Source organism: Hordeum vulgare, chromosome 3H, assembly GCF_904849725.1.
Source record: "Hordeum vulgare subsp. vulgare chromosome 3H, MorexV3_pseudomolecules_assembly, whole genome shotgun sequence".
NCBI lineage: Eukaryota > Viridiplantae > Streptophyta > Magnoliopsida > Poales > Poaceae > Hordeum > Hordeum vulgare.
In genome coordinates, this window is record NC_058520.1 from 4,330,350 (window position 1) to 4,351,748 (window position 21,399).

General features: G+C 43.4%; 2 protein-coding genes across 4 annotated transcripts; both read left to right on the plus strand.

Annotated features, from left to right (window-relative positions):
* Positions 1 to 3,875: 3,875 nt before the first annotated feature.
* On the plus strand, positions 3,876 to 8,760 carry LOC123442396 (PR5-like receptor kinase). Of its 2 annotated transcripts, XM_045118429.1 has the most exons (2): positions 3,876 to 4,043; positions 6,768 to 8,760. In XM_045118429.1, exons 1-2 carry the CDS (start codon positions 3,989 to 3,991, stop codon positions 8,624 to 8,626), a joined length of 1,914 nt encoding a protein of 637 aa, XP_044974364.1. In that variant the 5' UTR covers positions 3,876 to 3,988; the 3' UTR covers positions 8,627 to 8,760. The 2 variants fall into 2 exon arrangements, with proteins under 2 accessions (XP_044974364.1, XP_044974363.1); XM_045118428.1 differs by lacking the exon at positions 3,876 to 4,043 and having other exon boundaries at positions 6,662 to 8,760.
* Positions 8,761 to 12,634: 3,874 nt separating this feature from the next.
* LOC123442397 (PR5-like receptor kinase) lies at positions 12,635 to 17,524 on the plus strand. Of its 2 annotated transcripts, XM_045118432.1 has the most exons (2): positions 12,635 to 12,802; positions 15,532 to 17,524. In XM_045118432.1, the coding sequence occupies exons 1-2, from the start codon at positions 12,748 to 12,750 to the stop codon at positions 17,388 to 17,390; spliced, it is 1,914 nt and encodes a 637-aa protein (XP_044974367.1). In that variant the 5' UTR covers positions 12,635 to 12,747; the 3' UTR covers positions 17,391 to 17,524. The 2 variants fall into 2 exon arrangements, with proteins under 2 accessions (XP_044974367.1, XP_044974365.1); XM_045118430.1 differs by lacking the exon at positions 12,635 to 12,802 and having other exon boundaries at positions 15,426 to 17,524.
* Positions 17,525 to 21,399: the final 3,875 nt, after the last annotated feature.

Consider the following 21,399-nt stretch of genomic DNA (forward strand, 5'->3'; position numbering starts at 1 on the left):
TTCCGTTGTAATTTCTTTGTCCAGTTACCTCTGTTTCGGGTTACTTTAGAAACTTGAAATTAATAGCATGTCCAAAAATGTTACTGAAGAAAGCAGATAAATGCGCAGAATTGAAGTGGTTTTAAGTTCTACAAAATTTGCACTGCTATTTTTTTTTTACGAAGTTAGGTGATGTACTTAAAGTTTGTAAGCATAAGAAGATGTCACGGTTTCCTCAATGAAAAAGATTTCAAGGATGGCTTAAATCTTTCGAATTAGAAGAACTGCTAAATGGCAAATTACATTGGGAATCTGCTCTCCCTGCACCACTCCAGATAACTTAGTTTGATGGGCACCTTTTTAGTTCCACTTGAAATTTAGAGGATTTTGCGATAACCTCCATCAGAATATTTAAGGTTTTGGGCTGGCAAAGCAATGTGCAGGGGATGAAATTAAGCATCACTGCACTGGCTGCAGCTAAACCATTTTCTTGGAACTTTGGACAATAAACTACGATTCAGATGTTCAAAGCTATGAAATGCTTTTGCTGGAACTAGAACTGGAGCTAAAAGGGAAACTATGCCTCTGAAGCCATTTGTTCCAATTCTGGGCCAGCCGATGCACCAAAGTTAGGGAATGTACAACTATATACTACTCCCTGTGTTCCTAAATATTTGTTTGTTCAGTTCTCCACAACAACAAGTATCGTGGTACAGAGGGAGTATCACATTTGATTTTCTATTCAATTAGCGTTTGTGTTGTATAGTAAGTTGTAACCATCGACCAGTATAATGTGATGACATTACATCAGAGCAACCAATAATGTGTACAAGACGCCACTGCAGCTCGTAATGACTTATCCTTGTCCTTCAGATGCCATACTTGTGTAGTTGGTCGTCGTTCCTATGGAATGGAAGATCTGATATATGATATGAGCTGCCCCCCATGAACCTGTTGCACGAATGATCAGTTGACGCGGGGGTTACCTCTATCGACTAGCATTGGGTGAGTACCAGACCGAAGAAGACGGCGGCGACGGGTCCGTCTCCGGAGTCGGGCGATTAGGAGCGGCGCGTCTGCAGATGGGATGCGGCGGAAAGATGTGGTGCTGGGGATGGAGGATTCGTGGCGAGCAGTGGCGGCGGCGCGTGAGGCACGGTCCAGTTCGCCGGCGCCGGCAACAGCGGCGCGCCGCGGATGAGGGTACCGCCGCTAGTCTTGGAGTCGGGGGATGAGGACGGCCCAATAGTCCAGTACCCAGCCAAGCCCACCAAATGTCGCGGACAGGAAGCGCAGGGAAGCGTGGTTGAATAGCGTGGTTGAATAGCGCAGGGATTCATGTCGATGCAGGCATCAGACCTTGGATGGCTGCGGTCTTCCATGACAATAGTGGGGTTTACTTAGGCAGCTCAACTCTAGGTATTGAATCAATGAAAAAATAAAGTGCTATGTCAAAATAACGGCACCTTAAATATATGCTATTAGGAAGACGTTGTACATAGATTTTTCTTAACGAGTCATTTCTCAAAATACTATAGCTTACTATTAGCAACGCTATGGCACGTTATTTTTTTCACTGCTATGGATTAATATGCATGACTGCACGAGGTCAAGTCGTTGTTCTCCAGAAGTACTAGAGAGAAAATGAATGAATCAGAGGTGTGTGTGGAGTACATACACTGTCCATGCCGACCAGGGAACAGAGATAACGAGGCTAGAGCTTCCTCCCAGCTTCAAGGCCTCGATCAGGTGCCGCGCAGCTTCCTCCCAGCGTGATCTTGTGATCGAGAATGATTTCCATTCTATAAACAGCAGCAGCTAGCGAGGATAGTGGTAGTGCCACCCTCGTCTGGACGCAATCAAGGAGTGAGAAGTGGCTCCATATGCTTGATGGCATATGATAGCTAGGCCAGTCAACAAGGCCTCCAGCCGCTGTCAGCCAACATGCATGCCCCCAGTCGTAGGGTACTTCTTGCAAAGTGATCTTCATTTTACATCACTGCTGACAAAGCATATGGCAGATCGGTAATGAACAAAGATGTGCAATCTGGGCAAAAAAACCCAGTCTACCACTATGTTGTATGGTATACTTATACTAGAAGTCTAGAAATAGTTTTGTTTTCCTTTTCGAAATGGACGCAGAAAAGTTGCTTCATTCCCTAACTAACGAGTTGAGATAAATTAACAAGCAGAAAAAAACACATAGTCCCGCTTCGATACACCCCCCTCACAAATAGTATAAAGGGTAATATAGACCTTTCCCTAACAGTATTCAGTTTTGGTATATACATGATGGGTCACACATAAACTGTTGCTGAACGGAAGTGAACAGGATCAGAGAAACACAAGGAATACTCCTGCAATTCCATACTTGACAATTCAATAGGACTATCCATGACACATGTAAGTTTGACCGTTTCATCCAAATCAGCATGCATAATTTTTGAGATGAATCATTGTGTTGCTATCATTTCTTGAAAAAATGCATACTCTCCCAGGATGATATTTTGCCAAAAACCATGTTTTATATGGTAACACCTATGCAAGATCTGGTCGCATTTTTCTGCCATGTTTGCCGATTTCTTACAGCCAAAATAATTTTACAGATGTAATTCCTGTTTTTATTCTTGAAGACGTACATATATAATACGAGAGGGACTAACCGACTAAGAAGCAAACAGTCTGCAAGAATGTTAGGTTGTTTTATGCTGACCCTTGAACGATTCAACGGACAGATCATGTCCCTGTCTGCTATTCCCTACCACTCCTCCACTCTAGATGTCAGTCTGTCACAGCCACATGACACCTATCACAAGTTTGCAATTGAGAGACTGGTTAAAGCTAACGGGTGCACATAAATCATAACACACAGATGGCAGTGGTGAGTACCCCTTCGGCTCCCTCCTGCCTCACCTTCTCCTCCCCGTTGCCACCGTGTGGCCAGCCGCAACTCCGGTTAGAGATCGCGTACGAAGCTCGATCAGGGCGAGAAGGTGCCCACCGTGTATATAAATCTCAGTCAGGGGAGAAGGTGCCCACCTTCTCTTTGTGCCACGATCAATCAAACAGTATCGCCTACAGCTGAAAGTCCCTTGCCTGCACCCCCGGCTAAGGTAACACCTACGACACCAAGTGCTCTGCATCTTTTAAGGTCCGTTTGATATATTTAAGCCATTAAATGCGTTTCTAAGCACTTCATAAATATAATTCAAATCTAAAGTTCATGAAAAAGTTGGCGAAATTGATATGAGAAATACCAATTGCAAATTATGTAGGCCTTACCCAAGAAATTGATTTGAAAAATACCAACCTCTATCAGCTTTAGCATGCCCCAAACCAAAGGTACTTCTTGCAAACTGATCTTCACTCAACATCACTGCTGACAAAGATGTGCAACTTGGGAAAACAAAAACCAGTATACCACTATTTTATACTCCCTCCGTCCCAAAATAAGTGTCTTAAGCTTAATAGAGCTAGTATAAAGTTGAGACACTTATTTTGGGACGGAGGGAGTATGATATAATTATATTAGAAGTCTATAAGTATGTTTACTTTTCTTTACTAAATGGAAGCAGAAGAGTTGCCTCATTCTGTAACTAAAGAGTTGAGATACATTAACAAGTAGCAAACCTTTTCCAAAAATAATTAACAAGTAGCAACAAAAAAAATCACAGGCTCTGAGAAACACAAGGAAAAAAAAATTCAACTCTCCCCGGATGATATTTTACCAAGAAGAATGCTTTTATATGATAACACCTATGCAAGATCTGATCGCATTAACTGTCGTGTTTGCATAGCTCTTAGAGTCAAAATCATGAAACAACGCATTATCTGGATGTAACTCTTCTTTTTTATTTCCTGAAAACATATAGATATAATCCCTATCATTCTTCCAGGCTGTTAGCTGTCAGTCTACTGTCATAGCCACAGGAGCCCTATCTCCAGTTTGCAATTGAGACTCTGCTTCAAGTTAACGAGTGCAATCAGAAATCATATCACAAAGGAACAAATGGCAGTGGTGAGTGCCACTTCGGCTCTCCACCTCCTGCCTCTCCTCCTCCTCCTCCTCCCCGTTGCCACCATCGCGAACAGTACATCCGTGGGCATTATCATTGATACGAATGCAAGCAGATCGCCTACAGCTAAAAGACCCATGCCCGCACCCCCGGCCAAGGTAACACCTACGGCCCCAAGTGATCCACCTGCATCCCCGGCCACGGTAACACCTATGACCCCAAGTACTCTGCCAGCACCTATTGGGACAACAAGCATGAAAGAGAAACCCTTCACTGTAAGAAGAGATGTTGCAATTTTAGCTCCTGTAGGTGGCTTCATGTTGCTAGGTTTTTACAAACATATTTTTTCACAAAACAACAGACAAAAAAACTGTGCCTCTCTTGAAAGAAAATAAAAACGGGTTTTTCGTTTCTGAAAGGCACGACCGCGAAGCAAACCTGTGCCTCTCGCGGAAACAAAATCATGCCTTTTACGAAAGAAAAAACAAAAATAAAATCACCTTTTTATTTTCGAGAGGCATGACCGTGCCATTCGCAAAAGTTAATCCGTACCTCTAGCAGAAGCAAAACCGTTCGAATCACGAAAGAGAAAGAAAACAGAAAACATGTTTTTTTTTTCGTTTCCGAGGCATGGTCGTGCCTCTTGCGAAAGCAAATCCATGCCTATCGCGAAACTAAACTATAACTTTCGCGGAAAAAGGAAAAAAACAAAAAACATGTTTTTATTTTATTTTTGGGAGGGTCCTCTCATGCCAAAAAAAAACCGTGCTTTTGGACACGTTTTATTTTGTGCAAAAGCTAAAAAAAGGGCAAAAAACAAAACACAAAAAGAAATCCACCTAAAAAGTCAAAAAACGTGTGCGATAAAATAAAAAATAAAAAATCAAAGGGAACACTCAGAGAATGGCACGTGACGATGACTAAGAACACAACACGTAGGAATGATCGTTAAAACGCTTATGCTAGCCAATTAGTTGCTCTCCAGGCGACCAATATATTGACAAGCGAGGCTCTTCAACAGCGCTCGCACGAGCATTCCAGGCTGCAGCCCAACTTGGTACCTTGCTCCGCTAGACTGCTTCGCTCGCTCGCCTGGATTACTGTACTAAAATAAGTGTTGTTTGTTTTCAGGAAAAACATAGCCTTTGGTTTTTGTACATTAAAAAATCGTAAATTCATTTTTTTCACGGATTTAAACAAAGTTCACAATTTTCTTAAAAAAAATTGCGAATTTGAAAAGATGTACACGAAATTGAATTTTTGTCACAAATATCAGAATCGTTCATGATTTTGAAAAAAAACATGAATTGTAAGAAGGTTCAGGGATTTGAGAAAACATTAATGAATTTCAGAAAAGTTCTTAATTTTTTTTCAGATTTGACTAATAGCATAGAAAACTGGCTATGTTTGAAAAAAGTTCATGCATTTGAATACAATTCATAATTTTTTTAAAAAATAAAAGGAAAATCAGAATGGAAAAATAAAATTCGAACAAAAAACCGGAAGAACAAACAAAAATATATGAACCGAAAACTAGTCGAAATCTTCTAGAAGCTTCCGCAAATGCATCACATAGCGTTTTCTGGATTGGATTGTGGGAAGAAGAAAGGTTTTCTAGATTGAGCGTGAAAAAACTGAAGTAACCAGTTTGTATGAACACATATTTGGGAGCTCCACATTCACACACACACAAAATATTTGCGAGCTCCACAGTAGTGCTTATGGAGTCCCTCGAAAATGCTGGCACTCGCGTGAAAGTTCTCATGGGCTGTGGCCCATAAAGCAATTCACTCTGGCTGTCGGGACCACCTCACTTGCCTAAAAAAAAAAAAACTTGCCTCGCCAAACCGCCAACCACCTCCGTCGATCCGACTGGTTCAAAGAAAAAGCCAAACATTCATTCGTTCAGTAGAAAAACCGACTTCTGAATTTTATTGGATAAATAAATTCATACGTTCAAAAAAATAATCATGGATTTACTTGAGAAATTCCCACACTTGCAAAAAATGTGCTCGCAATTAAGTAGTTGTGGTGAGTTAGACATGGATGCATACGCTTGACGGGGCATGTCTGTCAGTCAAGGAGGCCTCCGGCTGCTTGGACTGCTTCCAGGGAGCTGCCGACTGGTGTCAACTTCAGCTTGTCTCCACCACCAAAGTGCTTCTTCCTTGCCCGTTCAAAAAAAAAAAGTGCTTCTTCCTTGATCTGCTGCCTCCATATATATTCCACATCAGAATGCCACAGCAAAACATAAAGCAGATCAGGAATGAGCAAAGATGAGCAATCTGGCAAGTCTCCAACATAAAAAAAGAAGTTGATATGCAATCTCTGAGGACGACATTTACCGAACAGAGCGTTTTACTAATGTAAGATTTCCTCGGATGTACATTTCTTACCGACAAAATCACCAAACAACACATTATACAGATGTATTCTTTTTATAATCATTACACGGACGCACTGTACAAATGTATGTAATCCTTTTTACAATTTGGATTCGGAAGGGACTAACAAGTCCTGCAAAAGTCTGGTCCTACCAAACGGTTGTCACTGTGCAGCATGTTGAAGAGGCTAGCTGTTGTATGCTGACCGTGGAACGGAATAATTCAACGGTGTCTCTGTTATCCCCACTCTTCCACTCCGTTAGCTGTCACACTATAGATCATGAGCCCTATTGCAAGTTTGCAACCTAGACCGTCTCTGATTCTCCAGTTCTCTTCCTCTTCCTCTTCCAGGCATTGATGGGCGCCGCTTCCGCTCTCTTCCTCTTCGTCCTCGTTATCACGGGCGAGGCCGCCACACTAGGAATCACCAACCAATGCTCCTACACCGTGTGGCCGGCCGTCGTGCCGGGAGGTGGCCGGCAGCTCGATCCAGGGGAGGCATGGGTGCTGGACGTCCCCGCCGGCAACACATCCGGCCGCGTCTGGGCACGGACGGGCTGCACGTTCCATGGCGAAGGTAACGTGTCGTCGTGCCAAACTGGTGACTGCGGCGGCTTGCTCGCCTGCACAGCCTATGGCCGGCCGCCCAGCACGCTCGGTGAGTTCGCGTTTGGCGGCCTCAACGCCGTGGATTCCTTCGACATCTCCTTCATGGACGGCTTCAACGTGCCCATGGACTTCCTGCCGGTGCCGGTTCAGGTTCAAGGAAGGGCAGGGTGCGTCAAGGGGCCGCGCTGTCCAGCCAACATCACATCGCAGTGCCCAACAGAGCTGAAGGCTCCGGGGGGTTGTAACAGTGCATGCAGGGTGTTGAAGCAGGACAAATACTGCTGTACCGGGAGCGCGGCACACAATTGCAGCACCACCAACTACTCGGTCTTCTTTAAGAAGATGTGCCCAGATGCCTACAGCTACCCCAAGGATGATCCCAGCAGCACTTTCAGTTGCCCGACGGGCACCAACTACCAGGTCGTCTTTTGTCCCCTGATGAATCAAGCAATGTCGCCTCCAGCTGAAAGTCCCGTGGCTCTGCCTGCGCCTATTGGGCCAACAAGCATGAAACCAAAATCCTCCACTGTAACAAGAGTTGTGACAATTCTAGCTCCTGTAGGCAGCTTCATTTTGCTTACCGTCGTCTTCCTCCTCGCCTACTTTATATGTAAGCGGAGAACACATAGACAACATGAGATGGAGGAGGAGGAAGAGTTTGGGGAGCTACAAGGAACACCAATCAGGTTCACATATCAACAGCTAAAAGCAGCAACCGAGCAATTTGCAGACAAGCTAGGGGAAGGAGGATTTGGGTCTGTTTTCAAGGGAAAATTTGGGGATGAAATGATTGCAGTAAAACGTTTGGATCGAGCTGGTCAGGGCAAAAGAGAATTTTCTGCAGAGGTTCAGACAATTGGCAGGATTCATCATATTAATCTGGTGAGTTTGATTGGTTTCTGTGCAGAGAAATCCTATAGGCTCCTGGTGTATGAGTATATGCACAAAGGATCCTTGGATAGATGGATCTATTGTCGACATGACAACGATGCTCCTCCTTTGGATTGGAGCATCCGGTGCAAAATTATCACTCACATAGCTAAGGGTCTCTCTTATCTTCACGAGGAGTGCACAAAACGGATTGCTCATTTGGATGTCAAACCACAAAACATCCTCTTAGATGATGAATTCAATGCTAAACTTTCTGATTTTGGACTATGCAAGCTCATTGATAGGGATATGAGCCAGGTGGTTACTAGAATGAGAGGCACACCTGGATATTTAGCTCCTGAATGGTTAACATCGCAAATCACAGAAAAGGCTGACGTCTACAGCTTTGGTGTTGTGGTCATGGAAGTCATCAGCGGAAGAAAGAACCTCGACACTTCCCGGTCAGAAGAGAGCATCCATCTTATTACCCTATTGGAGGAAAAGGTTAAAAACGACCACTTGGTAGATTTGATTGACAGGAACAGCAACGACATGCAAGCACATAAGCAGGATGCAATTCAGATGATGAAGCTCGCGATGTGGTGTTTGCAGATTGATTGCCAAAGAAGGCCTAAAATGTCTGAGGTGGTCAAGGTCTTGGAAGGTGCCATGAGTGCAGACAACAATATTGATCATAACTTTGTTGTTGCTAGGAATGTGATCTCCTCAGTTCCACCTCTATCTTCACATGTATCGGGGCCCAACTGAAATGAGGCAATTCTGGAAAGATAGGCAATTAGATAATGGGCAGGACAGGAGATTTTCTTATGTAAATCAAAAGCCATGATATGTTGTATTTTTTGTCAGATTACTACAACCTGAAGCCGCTCAGCTTTAACTAATTCCGTTGTAATTTCTTTGTCCAGTTACCTCTGTTTCGGGTTACTTTAGAAACTTGAAATTAATAGCATGTCCAAAAATGTTACTGAAGAAAGCAGATAAATGCGCAGAATTGAAGTGGTTTTAAGTTCTACAAAATTTGCACTGCTATTTTTTTTTTACGAAGTTAGGTGATGTACTTAAAGTTTGTAAGCATAAGAAGATGTCACGGTTTCCTCAATGAAAAAGATTTCAAGGATGGCTTAAATCTTTCGAATTAGAAGAACTGCTAAATGGCAAATTACATTGGGAATCTGCTCTCCCTGCACCACTCCAGATAACTTAGTTTGATGGGCACCTTTTTAGTTCCACTTGAAATTTAGAGGATTTTGCGATAACCTCCATCAGAATATTTAAGGTTTTGGGCTGGCAAAGCAATGTGCAGGGGATGAAATTAAGCATCACTGCACTGGCTGCAGCTAAACCATTTTCTTGGAACTTTGGACAATAAACTACGATTCAGATGTTCAAAGCTATGAAATGCTTTTGCTGGAACTAGAACTGGAGCTAAAAGGGAAACTATGCCTCTGAAGCCATTTGTTCCAATTCTGGGCCAGCCGATGCACCAAAGTTAGGGAATGTACAACTATATACTACTCCCTGTGTTCCTAAATATTTGTTTGTTCAGTTCTCCACAACAACAAGTATCGTGGTACAGAGGGAGTATCACATTTGATTTTCTATTCAATTAGCGTTTGTGTTGTATAGTAAGTTGTAACCATCGACCAGTATAATGTGATGACATTACATCAGAGCAACCAATAATGTGTACAAGACGCCACTGCAGCTCGTAATGACTTATCCTTGTCCTTCAGATGCCATACTTGTGTAGTTGGTCGTCGTTCCTATGGAATGGAAGATCTGATATATGATATGAGCTGCCCCCCATGAACCTGTTGCACGAATGATCAGTTGACGCGGGGGTTACCTCTATCGACTAGCATTGGGTGAGTACCAGACCGAAGAAGACGGCGGCGACGGGTCCGTCTCCGGAGTCGGGCGATTAGGAGCGGCGCGTCTGCAGATGGGATGCGGCGGAAAGATGTGGTGCTGGGGATGGAGGATTCGTGGCGAGCAGTGGCGGCGGCGCGTGAGGCACGGTCCAGTTCGCCGGCGCCGGCAACAGCGGCGCGCCGCGGATGAGGGTACCGCCGCTAGTCTTGGAGTCGGGGGATGAGGACGGCCCAATAGTCCAGTACCCAGCCAAGCCCACCAAATGTCGCGGACAGGAAGCGCAGGGAAGCGTGGTTGAATAGCGTGGTTGAATAGCGCAGGGATTCATGTCGATGCAGGCATCAGACCTTGGATGGCTGCGGTCTTCCATGACAATAGTGGGGTTTACTTAGGCAGCTCAACTCTAGGTATTGAATCAATGAAAAAATAAAGTGCTATGTCAAAATAACGGCACCTTAAATATATGCTATTAGGAAGACGTTGTACATAGATTTTTCTTAACGAGTCATTTCTCAAAATACTATAGCTTACTATTAGCAACGCTATGGCACGTTATTTTTTTCACTGCTATGGATTAATATGCATGACTGCACGAGGTCAAGTCGTTGTTCTCCAGAAGTACTAGAGAGAAAATGAATGAATCAGAGGTGTGTGTGGAGTACATACACTGTCCATGCCGACCAGGGAACAGAGATAACGAGGCTAGAGCTTCCTCCCAGCTTCAAGGCCTCGATCAGGTGCCGCGCAGCTTCCTCCCAGCGTGATCTTGTGATCGAGAATGATTTCCATTCTATAAACAGCAGCAGCTAGCGAGGATAGTGGTAGTGCCACCCTCGTCTGGACGCAATCAAGGAGTGAGAAGTGGCTCCATATGCTTGATGGCATATGATAGCTAGGCCAGTCAACAAGGCCTCCAGCCGCTGTCAGCCAACATGCATGCCCCCAGTCGTAGGGTACTTCTTGCAAAGTGATCTTCATTTTACATCACTGCTGACAAAGCATATGGCAGATCGGTAATGAACAAAGATGTGCAATCTGGGCAAAAAAACCCAGTCTACCACTATGTTGTATGGTATACTTATACTAGAAGTCTAGAAATAGTTTTGTTTTCCTTTTCGAAATGGACGCAGAAAAGTTGCTTCATTCCCTAACTAACGAGTTGAGATAAATTAACAAGCAGAAAAAAACACATAGTCCCGCTTCGATACACCCCCCTCACAAATAGTATAAAGGGTAATATAGACCTTTCCCTAACAGTATTCAGTTTTGGTATATACATGATGGGTCACACATAAACTGTTGCTGAACGGAAGTGAACAGGATCAGAGAAACACAAGGAATACTCCTGCAATTCCATACTTGACAATTCAATAGGACTATCCATGACACATGTAAGTTTGACCGTTTCATCCAAATCAGCATGCATAATTTTTGAGATGAATCATTGTGTTGCTATCATTTCTTGAAAAAATGCATACTCTCCCAGGATGATATTTTGCCAAAAACCATGTTTTATATGGTAACACCTATGCAAGATCTGGTCGCATTTTTCTGCCATGTTTGCCGATTTCTTACAGCCAAAATAATTTTACAGATGTAATTCCTGTTTTTATTCTTGAAGACGTACATATATAATACGAGAGGGACTAACCGACTAAGAAGCAAACAGTCTGCAAGAATGTTAGGTTGTTTTATGCTGACCCTTGAACGATTCAACGGACAGATCATGTCCCTGTCTGCTATTCCCTACCACTCCTCCACTCTAGATGTCAGTCTGTCACAGCCACATGACACCTATCACAAGTTTGCAATTGAGAGACTGGTTAAAGCTAACGGGTGCACATAAATCATAACACACAGATGGCAGTGGTGAGTACCCCTTCGGCTCCCTCCTGCCTCACCTTCTCCTCCCCGTTGCCACCGTGTGGCCAGCCGCAACTCCGGTTAGAGATCGCGTACGAAGCTCGATCAGGGCGAGAAGGTGCCCACCGTGTATATAAATCTCAGTCAGGGGAGAAGGTGCCCACCTTCTCTTTGTGCCACGATCAATCAAACAGTATCGCCTACAGCTGAAAGTCCCTTGCCTGCACCCCCGGCTAAGGTAACACCTACGACACCAAGTGCTCTGCATCTTTTAAGGTCCGTTTGATATATTTAAGCCATTAAATGCGTTTCTAAGCACTTCATAAATATAATTCAAATCTAAAGTTCATGAAAAAGTTGGCGAAATTGATATGAGAAATACCAATTGCAAATTATGTAGGCCTTACCCAAGAAATTGATTTGAAAAATACCAACCTCTATCAGCTTTAGCATGCCCCAAACCAAAGGTACTTCTTGCAAACTGATCTTCACTCAACATCACTGCTGACAAAGATGTGCAACTTGGGAAAACAAAAACCAGTATACCACTATTTTATACTCCCTCCGTCCCAAAATAAGTGTCTTAAGCTTAATAGAGCTAGTATAAAGTTGAGACACTTATTTTGGGACGGAGGGAGTATGATATAATTATATTAGAAGTCTATAAGTATGTTTACTTTTCTTTACTAAATGGAAGCAGAAGAGTTGCCTCATTCTGTAACTAAAGAGTTGAGATACATTAACAAGTAGCAAACCTTTTCCAAAAATAATTAACAAGTAGCAACAAAAAAATCACAGGCTCTGAGAAACACAAGGAAAAAAAAATTCAACTCTCCCCGGATGATATTTTACCAAGAAGAATGCTTTTATATGATAACACCTATGCAAGATCTGATCGCATTAACTGTCGTGTTTGCATAGCTCTTAGAGTCAAAATCATGAAACAACGCATTATCTGGATGTAACTCTTCTTTTTTATTTCCTGAAAACATATAGATATAATCCCTATCATTCTTCCAGGCTGTTAGCTGTCAGTCTACTGTCATAGCCACAGGAGCCCTATCTCCAGTTTGCAATTGAGACTCTGCTTCAAGTTAACGAGTGCAATCAGAAATCATATCACAAAGGAACAAATGGCAGTGGTGAGTGCCACTTCGGCTCTCCACCTCCTGCCTCTCCTCCTCCTCCTCCTCCCCGTTGCCACCATCGCGAACAGTACATCCGTGGGCATTATCATTGATACGAATGCAAGCAGATCGCCTACAGCTAAAAGACGAGATGCCCGCACCCCAGGCCAAGGTAACACCTACTTTTTTCAAACATGATCCACCTGCATCCCCGGCCACGGTAACACCTATGACCCCAAGTACTCTGCCAGCACCTATTGGGACAACAAGCATGAAAGAGAAACCCTTCACTGTAAGAAGAGATGTTGCAATTTTAGCTCCTGTAGGTGGCTTCATGTTGCTAGGTTTTTACAAACATATTTTTTCACAAAACAACAGACAAAAAAACTGTGCCTCTCTTGAAAGAAAATAAAAACGGGTTTTTCGTTTCTGAAAGGCACGACCGCGAAGCAAACCTGTGCCTCTCGCGGAAACAAAATCATGCCTTTTACGAAAGAAAAAACAAAAATAAAATCACCTTTTTATTTTCGAGAGGCATGACCGTGCCATTCGCAAAAGTTAATCCGTACCTCTAGCAGAAGCAAAACCGTTCGAATCACGAAAGAGAAAGAAAACAGAAAACATGTTTTTTTTTTCGTTTCCGAGGCATGGTCGTGCCTCTTGCGAAAGCAAATCCATGCCTATCGCGAAACTAAACTATAACTTTCGCGGAAAAAGGAAAAAAACAAAAAACATGTTTTTATTTTATTTTTGGGAGGGTCCTCTCATGCCAAAAAAAAACCGTGCTTTTGGACACGTTTTATTTTGTGCAAAAGCTAAAAAAAGGGCAAAAAACAAAACACAAAAAGAAATCCACCTAAAAAGTCAAAAAACGTGTGCGATAAAATAAAAAATAAAAAATCAAAGGGAACACTCAGAGAATGGCACGTGACGATGACTAAGAACACAACACGTAGGAATGATCGTTAAAACGCTTATGCTAGCCAATTAGTTGCTCTCCAGGCGACCAATATATTGACAAGCGAGGCTCTTCAACAGCGCTCGCACGAGCATTCCAGGCTGCAGCCCAACTTGGTACCTTGCTCCGCTAGACTGCTTCGCTCGCTCGCCTGGATTACTGTACTAAAATAAGTGTTGTTTGTTTTCAGGAAAAACATAGCCTTTGGTTTTTGTACATTAAAAAATCGTAAATTCATTTTTTTCACGGATTTAAACAAAGTTGACAATTTTCTTAAAAAAAATTGCGAATTTGAAAAGATGTACACGAAATTGAATTTTTGTCACAAATATCAGAATCGTTCATGATTTTGAAAAAAAACATGAATTGTAAGAAGGTTCAGGGATTTGAGAAAACATTAATGAATTTCAGAAAAGTTCTTAATTTTTTTTCAGATTTGACTAATAGCATAGAAAACTGGCTATGTTTGAAAAAAGTTCATGCATTTGAATACAATTCATAATTTTTTTAAAAAATAAAAGGAAAATCAGAATGGAAAAATAAAATTCGAACAAAAAACCGGAAGAACAAACAAAAATATATGAACCGAAAACTAGTCGAAATCTTCTAGAAGCTTCCGCAAATGCATCACATAGCGTTTTCTGGATTGGATTGTGGGAAGAAGAAAGGTTTTCTAGATTGAGCGTGAAAAAACTGAAGTAACCAGTTTGTATGAACACATATTTGGGAGCTCCACATTCACACACACACAAAATATTTGCGAGCTCCACAGTAGTGCTTATGGAGTCCCTCGAAAATGCTGGCACTCGCGTGAAAGTTCTCATGGGCTGTGGCCCATAAAGCAATTCACTCTGGCTGTCGGGACCACCTCACTTGCCTAAAAAAAAAAAAACTTGCCTCGCCAAACCGCCAACCACCTCCGTCGATCCGACTGGTTCAAAGAAAAAGCCAAACATTCATTCGTTCAGTAGAAAAACCGACTTCTGAATTTTATTGGATAAATAAATTCATACGTTCAAAAAAATAATCATGGATTTACTTGAGAAATTCCCACACTTGCAAAAAATGTGCTCGCAATTAAGTAGTTGTGGTGAGTTAGACATGGATGCATACGCTTGACGGGGCATGTCTGTCAGTCAAGGAGGCCTCCGGCTGCTTGGACTGCTTCCAGGGAGCTGCCGACTGGTGTCAACTTCAGCTTGTCTCCACCACCAAAGTGCTTCTTCCTTGCCCGTTCAAAAAAAAAAAAGTGCTTCTTCCTTGATCTGCTGCCTCCATATATATTCCACATCAGAATGCCACAGCAAAACATAAAGCAGATCAGGAATGAGCAAAGATGAGCAATCTGGCAAGTCTCCAACATAAAAAAAGAAGTTGATATGCAATCTCTGAGGACGACATTTACCGAACAGAGCGTTTTACTAATGTAAGATTTCCTCGGATGTACATTTCTTACCGACAAAATCACCAAACAACACATTATACAGATGTATTCTTTTTATAATCATTACACGGACGCACTGTACAAATGTATGTAATCCTTTTTACAATTTGGATTCGGAAGGGACTAACAAGTCCTGCAAAAGTCTGGTCCTACCAAACGGTTGTCACTGTGCAGCATGTTGAAGAGGCTAGCTGTTGTATGCTGACCGTGGAACGGAATAATTCAACGGTGTCTCTGTTATCCCCACTCTTCCACTCCGTTAGCTGTCACACTATAGATCATGAGCCCTATTGCAAGTTTGCAACCTAGACCGTCTCTGATTCTCCAGTTCTCTTCCTCTTCCTCTTCCAGGCATTGATGGGCGCCGCTTCCGCTCTCTTCCTCTTCGTCCTCGTTATCACGGGCGAGGCCGCCACACTAGGAATCACCAACCAATGCTCCTACACCGTGTGGCCGGCCGTCGTGCCGGGAGGTGGCCGGCAGCTCGATCCAGGGGAGGCATGGGTGCTGGACGTCCCCGCCGGCAACACATCCGGCCGCGTCTGGGCACGGACGGGCTGCACGTTCCATGGCGAAGGTAACGTGTCGTCGTGCCAAACTGGTGACTGCGGCGGCTTGCTCGCCTGCACAGCCTATGGCCGGCCGCCCAGCACGCTCGGTGAGTTCGCGTTTGGCGGCCTCAACGCCGTGGATTCCTTCGACATCTCCTTCATGGACGGCTTCAACGTGCCCATGGACTTCCTGCCGGTGCCGGTTCAGGTTCAAGGAAGGGCAGGGTGCGTCAAGGGGCCGCGCTGTCCAGCCAACATCACATCGCAGTGCCCAACAGAGCTGAAGGCTCCGGGGGGTTGTAACAGTGCATGCAGGGTGTTGAAGCAGGACAAATACTGCTGTACCGGGAGCGCGGCACACAATTGCAGCACCACCAACTACTCGGTCTTCTTTAAGAAGATGTGCCCAGATGCCTACAGCTACCCCAAGGATGATCCCAGCAGCACTTTCAGTTGCCCGACGGGCACCAACTACCAGGTCGTCTTTTGTCCCCTGATGAATCAAGCAATGTCGCCTCCAGCTGAAAGTCCCGTGGCTCTGCCTGCGCCTATTGGGCCAACAAGCATGAAACCAAAATCCTCCACTGTAACAAGAGTTGTGACAATTCTAGCTCCTGTAGGCAGCTTCATTTTGCTTACCGTCGTCTTCCTCCTCGCCTACTTTATATGTAAGCGGAGAACACATAGACAACATGAGATGGAGGAGGAGGAAGAGTTTGGGGAGCTACAAGGAACACCAATCAGGTTCACATATCAACAGCTAAAAGCAGCAACCGAGCAATTTGCAGACAAGCTAGGGGAAGGAGGATTTGGGTCTGTTTTCAAGGGAAAATTTGGGGATGAAATGATTGCAGTAAAACGTTTGGATCGAGCTGGTCAGGGCAAAAGAGAATTTTCTGCAGAGGTTCAGACAATTGGCAGGATTCATCATATTAATCTGGTGAGTTTGATTGGTTTATGTGCAGAGAAATCCTATAGGCTCCTGGTGTATGAGTATATGCACAAAGGATCCTTGGATAGATGGATCTATTGTCGACATGACAACGATGCTCCTCCTTTGGATTGGAGCATCCGGTGCAAAATTATCACTCACATAGCTAAGGGTCTCTCTTATCTTCACGAGGAGTGCACAAAACGGATTGCTCATTTGGATGTCAAACCACAAAACATCCTCTTAGATGATGAATTCAATGCTAAACTTTCTGATTTTGGACTATGCAAGCTCATTGATAGGGATATGAGCCAGGTGGTTACTAGAATGAGAGGCACACCTGGATATTTAGCTCCTGAATGGTTAACATCGCAAATCACAGAAAAGGCTGACGTCTACAGCTTTGGTGTTGTGGTCATGGAAGTCATCAGCGGAAGAAAGAACCTCGACACTTCCCGGTCAGAAGAGAGCATCCATCTTATTACCCTATTGGAGGAAAAGGTTAAAAACGACCACTTGGTAGATTTGATTGACAGGAACAGCAACGACATGCAAGCACATAAGCAGGATGCAATTCAGATGATGAAGCTCGCGATGTGGTGTTTGCAGATTGATTGCCAAAGAAGGCCTAAAATGTCTGAGGTGGTCAAGGTCTTGGAAGGTGCCATGAGTGCAGACAACAATATTGATCATAACTTTGTTGTTGCTAGGAATGTGATCTCCTCAGTTCCACCTCTATCTTCACATGTATCGGGGCCCAACTGAAATGAGGCAATTCTGGAAAGATAGGCAATTAGATAATGGGCAGGACAGGAGATTTTCTTATGTAAATCAAAAGCCATGATATGTTGTATTTTTTGTCAGATTACTACAACCTGAAGCCGCTCAGCTTTAACTAATTCCGTTGTAATTTCTTTGTCCAGTTACCTCTGTTTCGGGTTACTTTAGAAACTTGAAATTAATAGCATGTCCAAAAATGTTACTGAAGAAAGCAGATAAATGCGCAGAATTGAAGTGGTTTTAAGTTCTACAAAATTTGCACTGCTATTTTTTTTTTACGAAGTTAGGTGATGTACTTAAAGTTTGTAAGCATAAGAAGATGTCACGGTTTCCTCAATGAAAAAGATTTCAAGGATGGCTTAAATCTTTCGAATTAGAAGAACTGCTAAATGGCAAATTACATTGGGAATCTGCTCTCCCTGCACCACTCCAGATAACTTAGTTTGATGGGCACCTTTTTAGTTCCACTTGAAATTTAGAGGATTTTGCGATAACCTCCATCAGAATATTTAAGGTTTTGGGCTGGCAAAGCAATGTGCAGGGGATGAAATTAAGCATCACTGCACTGGCTGCAGCTAAACCATTTTCTTGGAACTTTGGACAATAAACTACGATTCAGATGTTCAAAGCTATGAAATGCTTTTGCTGGAACTAGAACTGGAGCTAAAAGGGAAACTATGCCTCTGAAGCCATTTGTTCCAATTCTGGGCCAGCCGATGCACCAAAGTTAGGGAATGTACAACTATATACTACTCCCTGTGTTCCTAAATATTTGTTTGTTCAGTTCTCCACAACAACAAGTATCGTGGTACAGAGGGAGTATCACATTTGATTTTCTATTCAATTAGCGTTTGTGTTGTATAGTAAGTTGTAACCATCGACCAGTATAATGTGATGACATTACATCAGAGCAACCAATAATGTGTACAAGACGCCACTGCAGCTCGTAATGACTTATCCTTGTCCTTCAGATGCCATACTTGTGTAGTTGGTCGTCGTTCCTATGGAATGGAAGATCTGATATATGATATGAGCTGCCCCCCATGAACCTGTTGCACGAATGATCAGTTGACGCGGGGGTTACCTCTATCGACTAGCATTGGGTGAGTACCAGACCGAAGAAGACGGCGGCGACGGGTCCGTCTCCGGAGTCGGGCGATTAGGAGCGGCGCGTCTGCAGATGGGATGCGGCGGAAAGATGTGGTGCTGGGGATGGAGGATTCGTGGCGAGCAGTGGCGGCGGCGCGTGAGGCACGGTCCAGTTCGCCGGCGCCGGCAACAGCGGCGCGCCGCGGATGAGGGTACCGCCGCTAGTCTTGGAGTCGGGGGATGAGGACGGCCCAATAGTCCAGTACCCAGCCAAGCCCACCAAATGTCGCGGACAGGAAGCGCAGGGAAGCGTGGTTGAATAGCGTGGTTGAATAGCGCAGGGATTCATGTCGATGCAGGCATCAGACCTTGGATGGCTGCGGTCTTCCATGACAATAGTGGGGTTTACTTAGGCAGCTCAACTCTAGGTATTGAATCAATGAAAAAATAAAGTGCTATGTCAAAATAACGGCACCTTAAATATATGCTATTAGGAAGACGTTGTACATAGATTTTTCTTAACGAGTCATTTCTCAAAATACTATAGCTTACTATTAGCAACGCTATGGCACGTTATTTTTTTCACTGCTATGGATTAATATGCATGACTGCACGAGGTCAAGTCGTTGTTCTCCAGAAGTACTAGAGAGAAAATGAATGAATCAGAGGTGTGTGTGGAGTACATACACTGTCCATGCCGACCAGGGAACAGAGATAACGAGGCTAGAGCTTCCTCCCAGCTTCAAGGCCTCGATCAGGTGCCGCGCAGCTTCCTCCCAGCGTGATCTTGTGATCGAGAATGATTTCCATTCTATAAACAGCAGCAGCTAGCGAGGATAGTGGTAGTGCCACCCTCGTCTGGACGCAATCAAGGAGTGAGAAGTGGCTCCATATGCTTGATGGCATATGATAGCTAGGCCAGTCAACAAGGCCTCCAGCCGCTGTCAGCCAACATGCATGCCCCCAGTCGTAGGGTACTTCTTGCAAAGTGATCTTCATTTTACATCACTGCTGACAAAGCATATGGCAGATCGGTAATGAACAAAGATGTGCAATCTGGGCAAAAAAACCCAGTCTACCACTATGTTGTATGGTATACTTATACTAGAAGTCTAGAAATAGTTTTGTTTTCCTTTTCGAAATGGACGCAGAAAAGTTGCTTCATTCCCTAACTAACGAGTTGAGATAAATTAACAAGCAGAAAAAAACACATAGTCCCGCTTCGATACACCCCCCTCACAAATAGTATAAAGGGTAATATAGACCTTTCCCTAACAGTATTCAGTTTTGGTATATACATGATGGGTCACACATAAACTGTTGCTGAACGGAAGTGAACAGGATCAGAGAAACACAAGGAATACTCCTGCAATTCCATACTTGACAATTCAATAGGACTATCCATGACACATGTAAGTTTGACCGTTTCATCCAAATCAGCATGCATAATTTTTGAGATGAATCATTGTGTTGCTATCATTTCTTGAAAAAATGCATACTCTCCCAGGATGATATTTTGCCAAAAACCATGTTTTATATGGTAACACCTATGCAAGATCTGGTCGCATTTTTCTGCCATGTTTGCCGATTTCTTACAGCCAAAATAATTTTACAGATGTAATTCCTGTTTTTATTCTTGAAGACGTACATATATAATACGAGAGGGACTAACCGACTAAGAAGCAAACAGTCTGCAAGAATGTTAGGTTGTTTTATGCTGACCCTTGAACGATTCAACGGACAGATCATGTCCCTGTCTGCTATTCCCTACCACTCCTCCACTCTAGATGTCAGTCTGTCACAGCCACATGACACCTATCACAAGTTTGCAATTGAGAGACTGGTTAAAGCTAACGGGTGCACATAAATCATAACACACAGATGGCAGTGGTGAGTACCCCTTCGGCTCCCTCCTGCCTCACCTTCTCCTCCCCGTTGCCACCGTGTGGCCAGCCGCAACTCCGGTTAGAGATCGCGTACGAAGCTCGATCAGGGCGAGAAGGTGCCCACCGTGTATATAAATCTCAGTCAGGGGAGAAGGTGCCCACCTTCTCTTTGTGCCACGATCAATCAAACAGTATCGCCTACAGCTGAAAGTCCCTTGCCTGCACCCCCGGCTAAGGTAACACCTACGACACCAAGTGCTCTGCATCTTTTAAGGTCCGTTTGATATATTTAAGCCATTAAATGCGTTTCTAAGCACTTCATAAATATAATTCAAATCTAAAGTTCATGAAAAAGTTGGCGAAATTGATATGAGAAATACCAATTGCAAATTATGTAGGCCTTACCCAAGAAATTGATTTGAAAAATACCAACCTCTATCAGCTTTAGCATGCCCCAAACCAAAGGTACTTCTTGCAAACTGATCTTCACTCAACATCACTGCTGACAAAGATGTGCAACTTGGGAAAACAAAAACCAGTATACCACTATTTTATACTCCCTCCGTCCCAAAATAAGTGTCTTAAGCTTAATAGAGCTAGTATAAAGTTGAGACACTTATTTTGGGACGGAGGGAGTATGATATAATTATATTAGAAGTCTATAAGTATGTTTACTTTTCTTTACTAAATGGAAGCAGAAGAGTTGCCTCATTCTGTAACTAAAGAGTTGAGATACATTAACAAGTAGCAAACCTTTTCCAAAAATAATTAACAAGTAGCAACAAAAAAAATCACAGGCTCTGAGAAACACAAGGAAAAAAAAATTCAACTCTCCCCGGATGATATTTTACCAAGAAGAATGCTTTTATATGATAACACCTATGCAAGATCTGATCGCATTAACTGTCGTGTTTGCATAGCTCTTAGAGTCAAAATCATGAAACAACGCATTATCTGGATGTAACTCTTCTTTTTTATTTCCTGAAAACATATAGATATAATCCCTATCATTCTTCCAG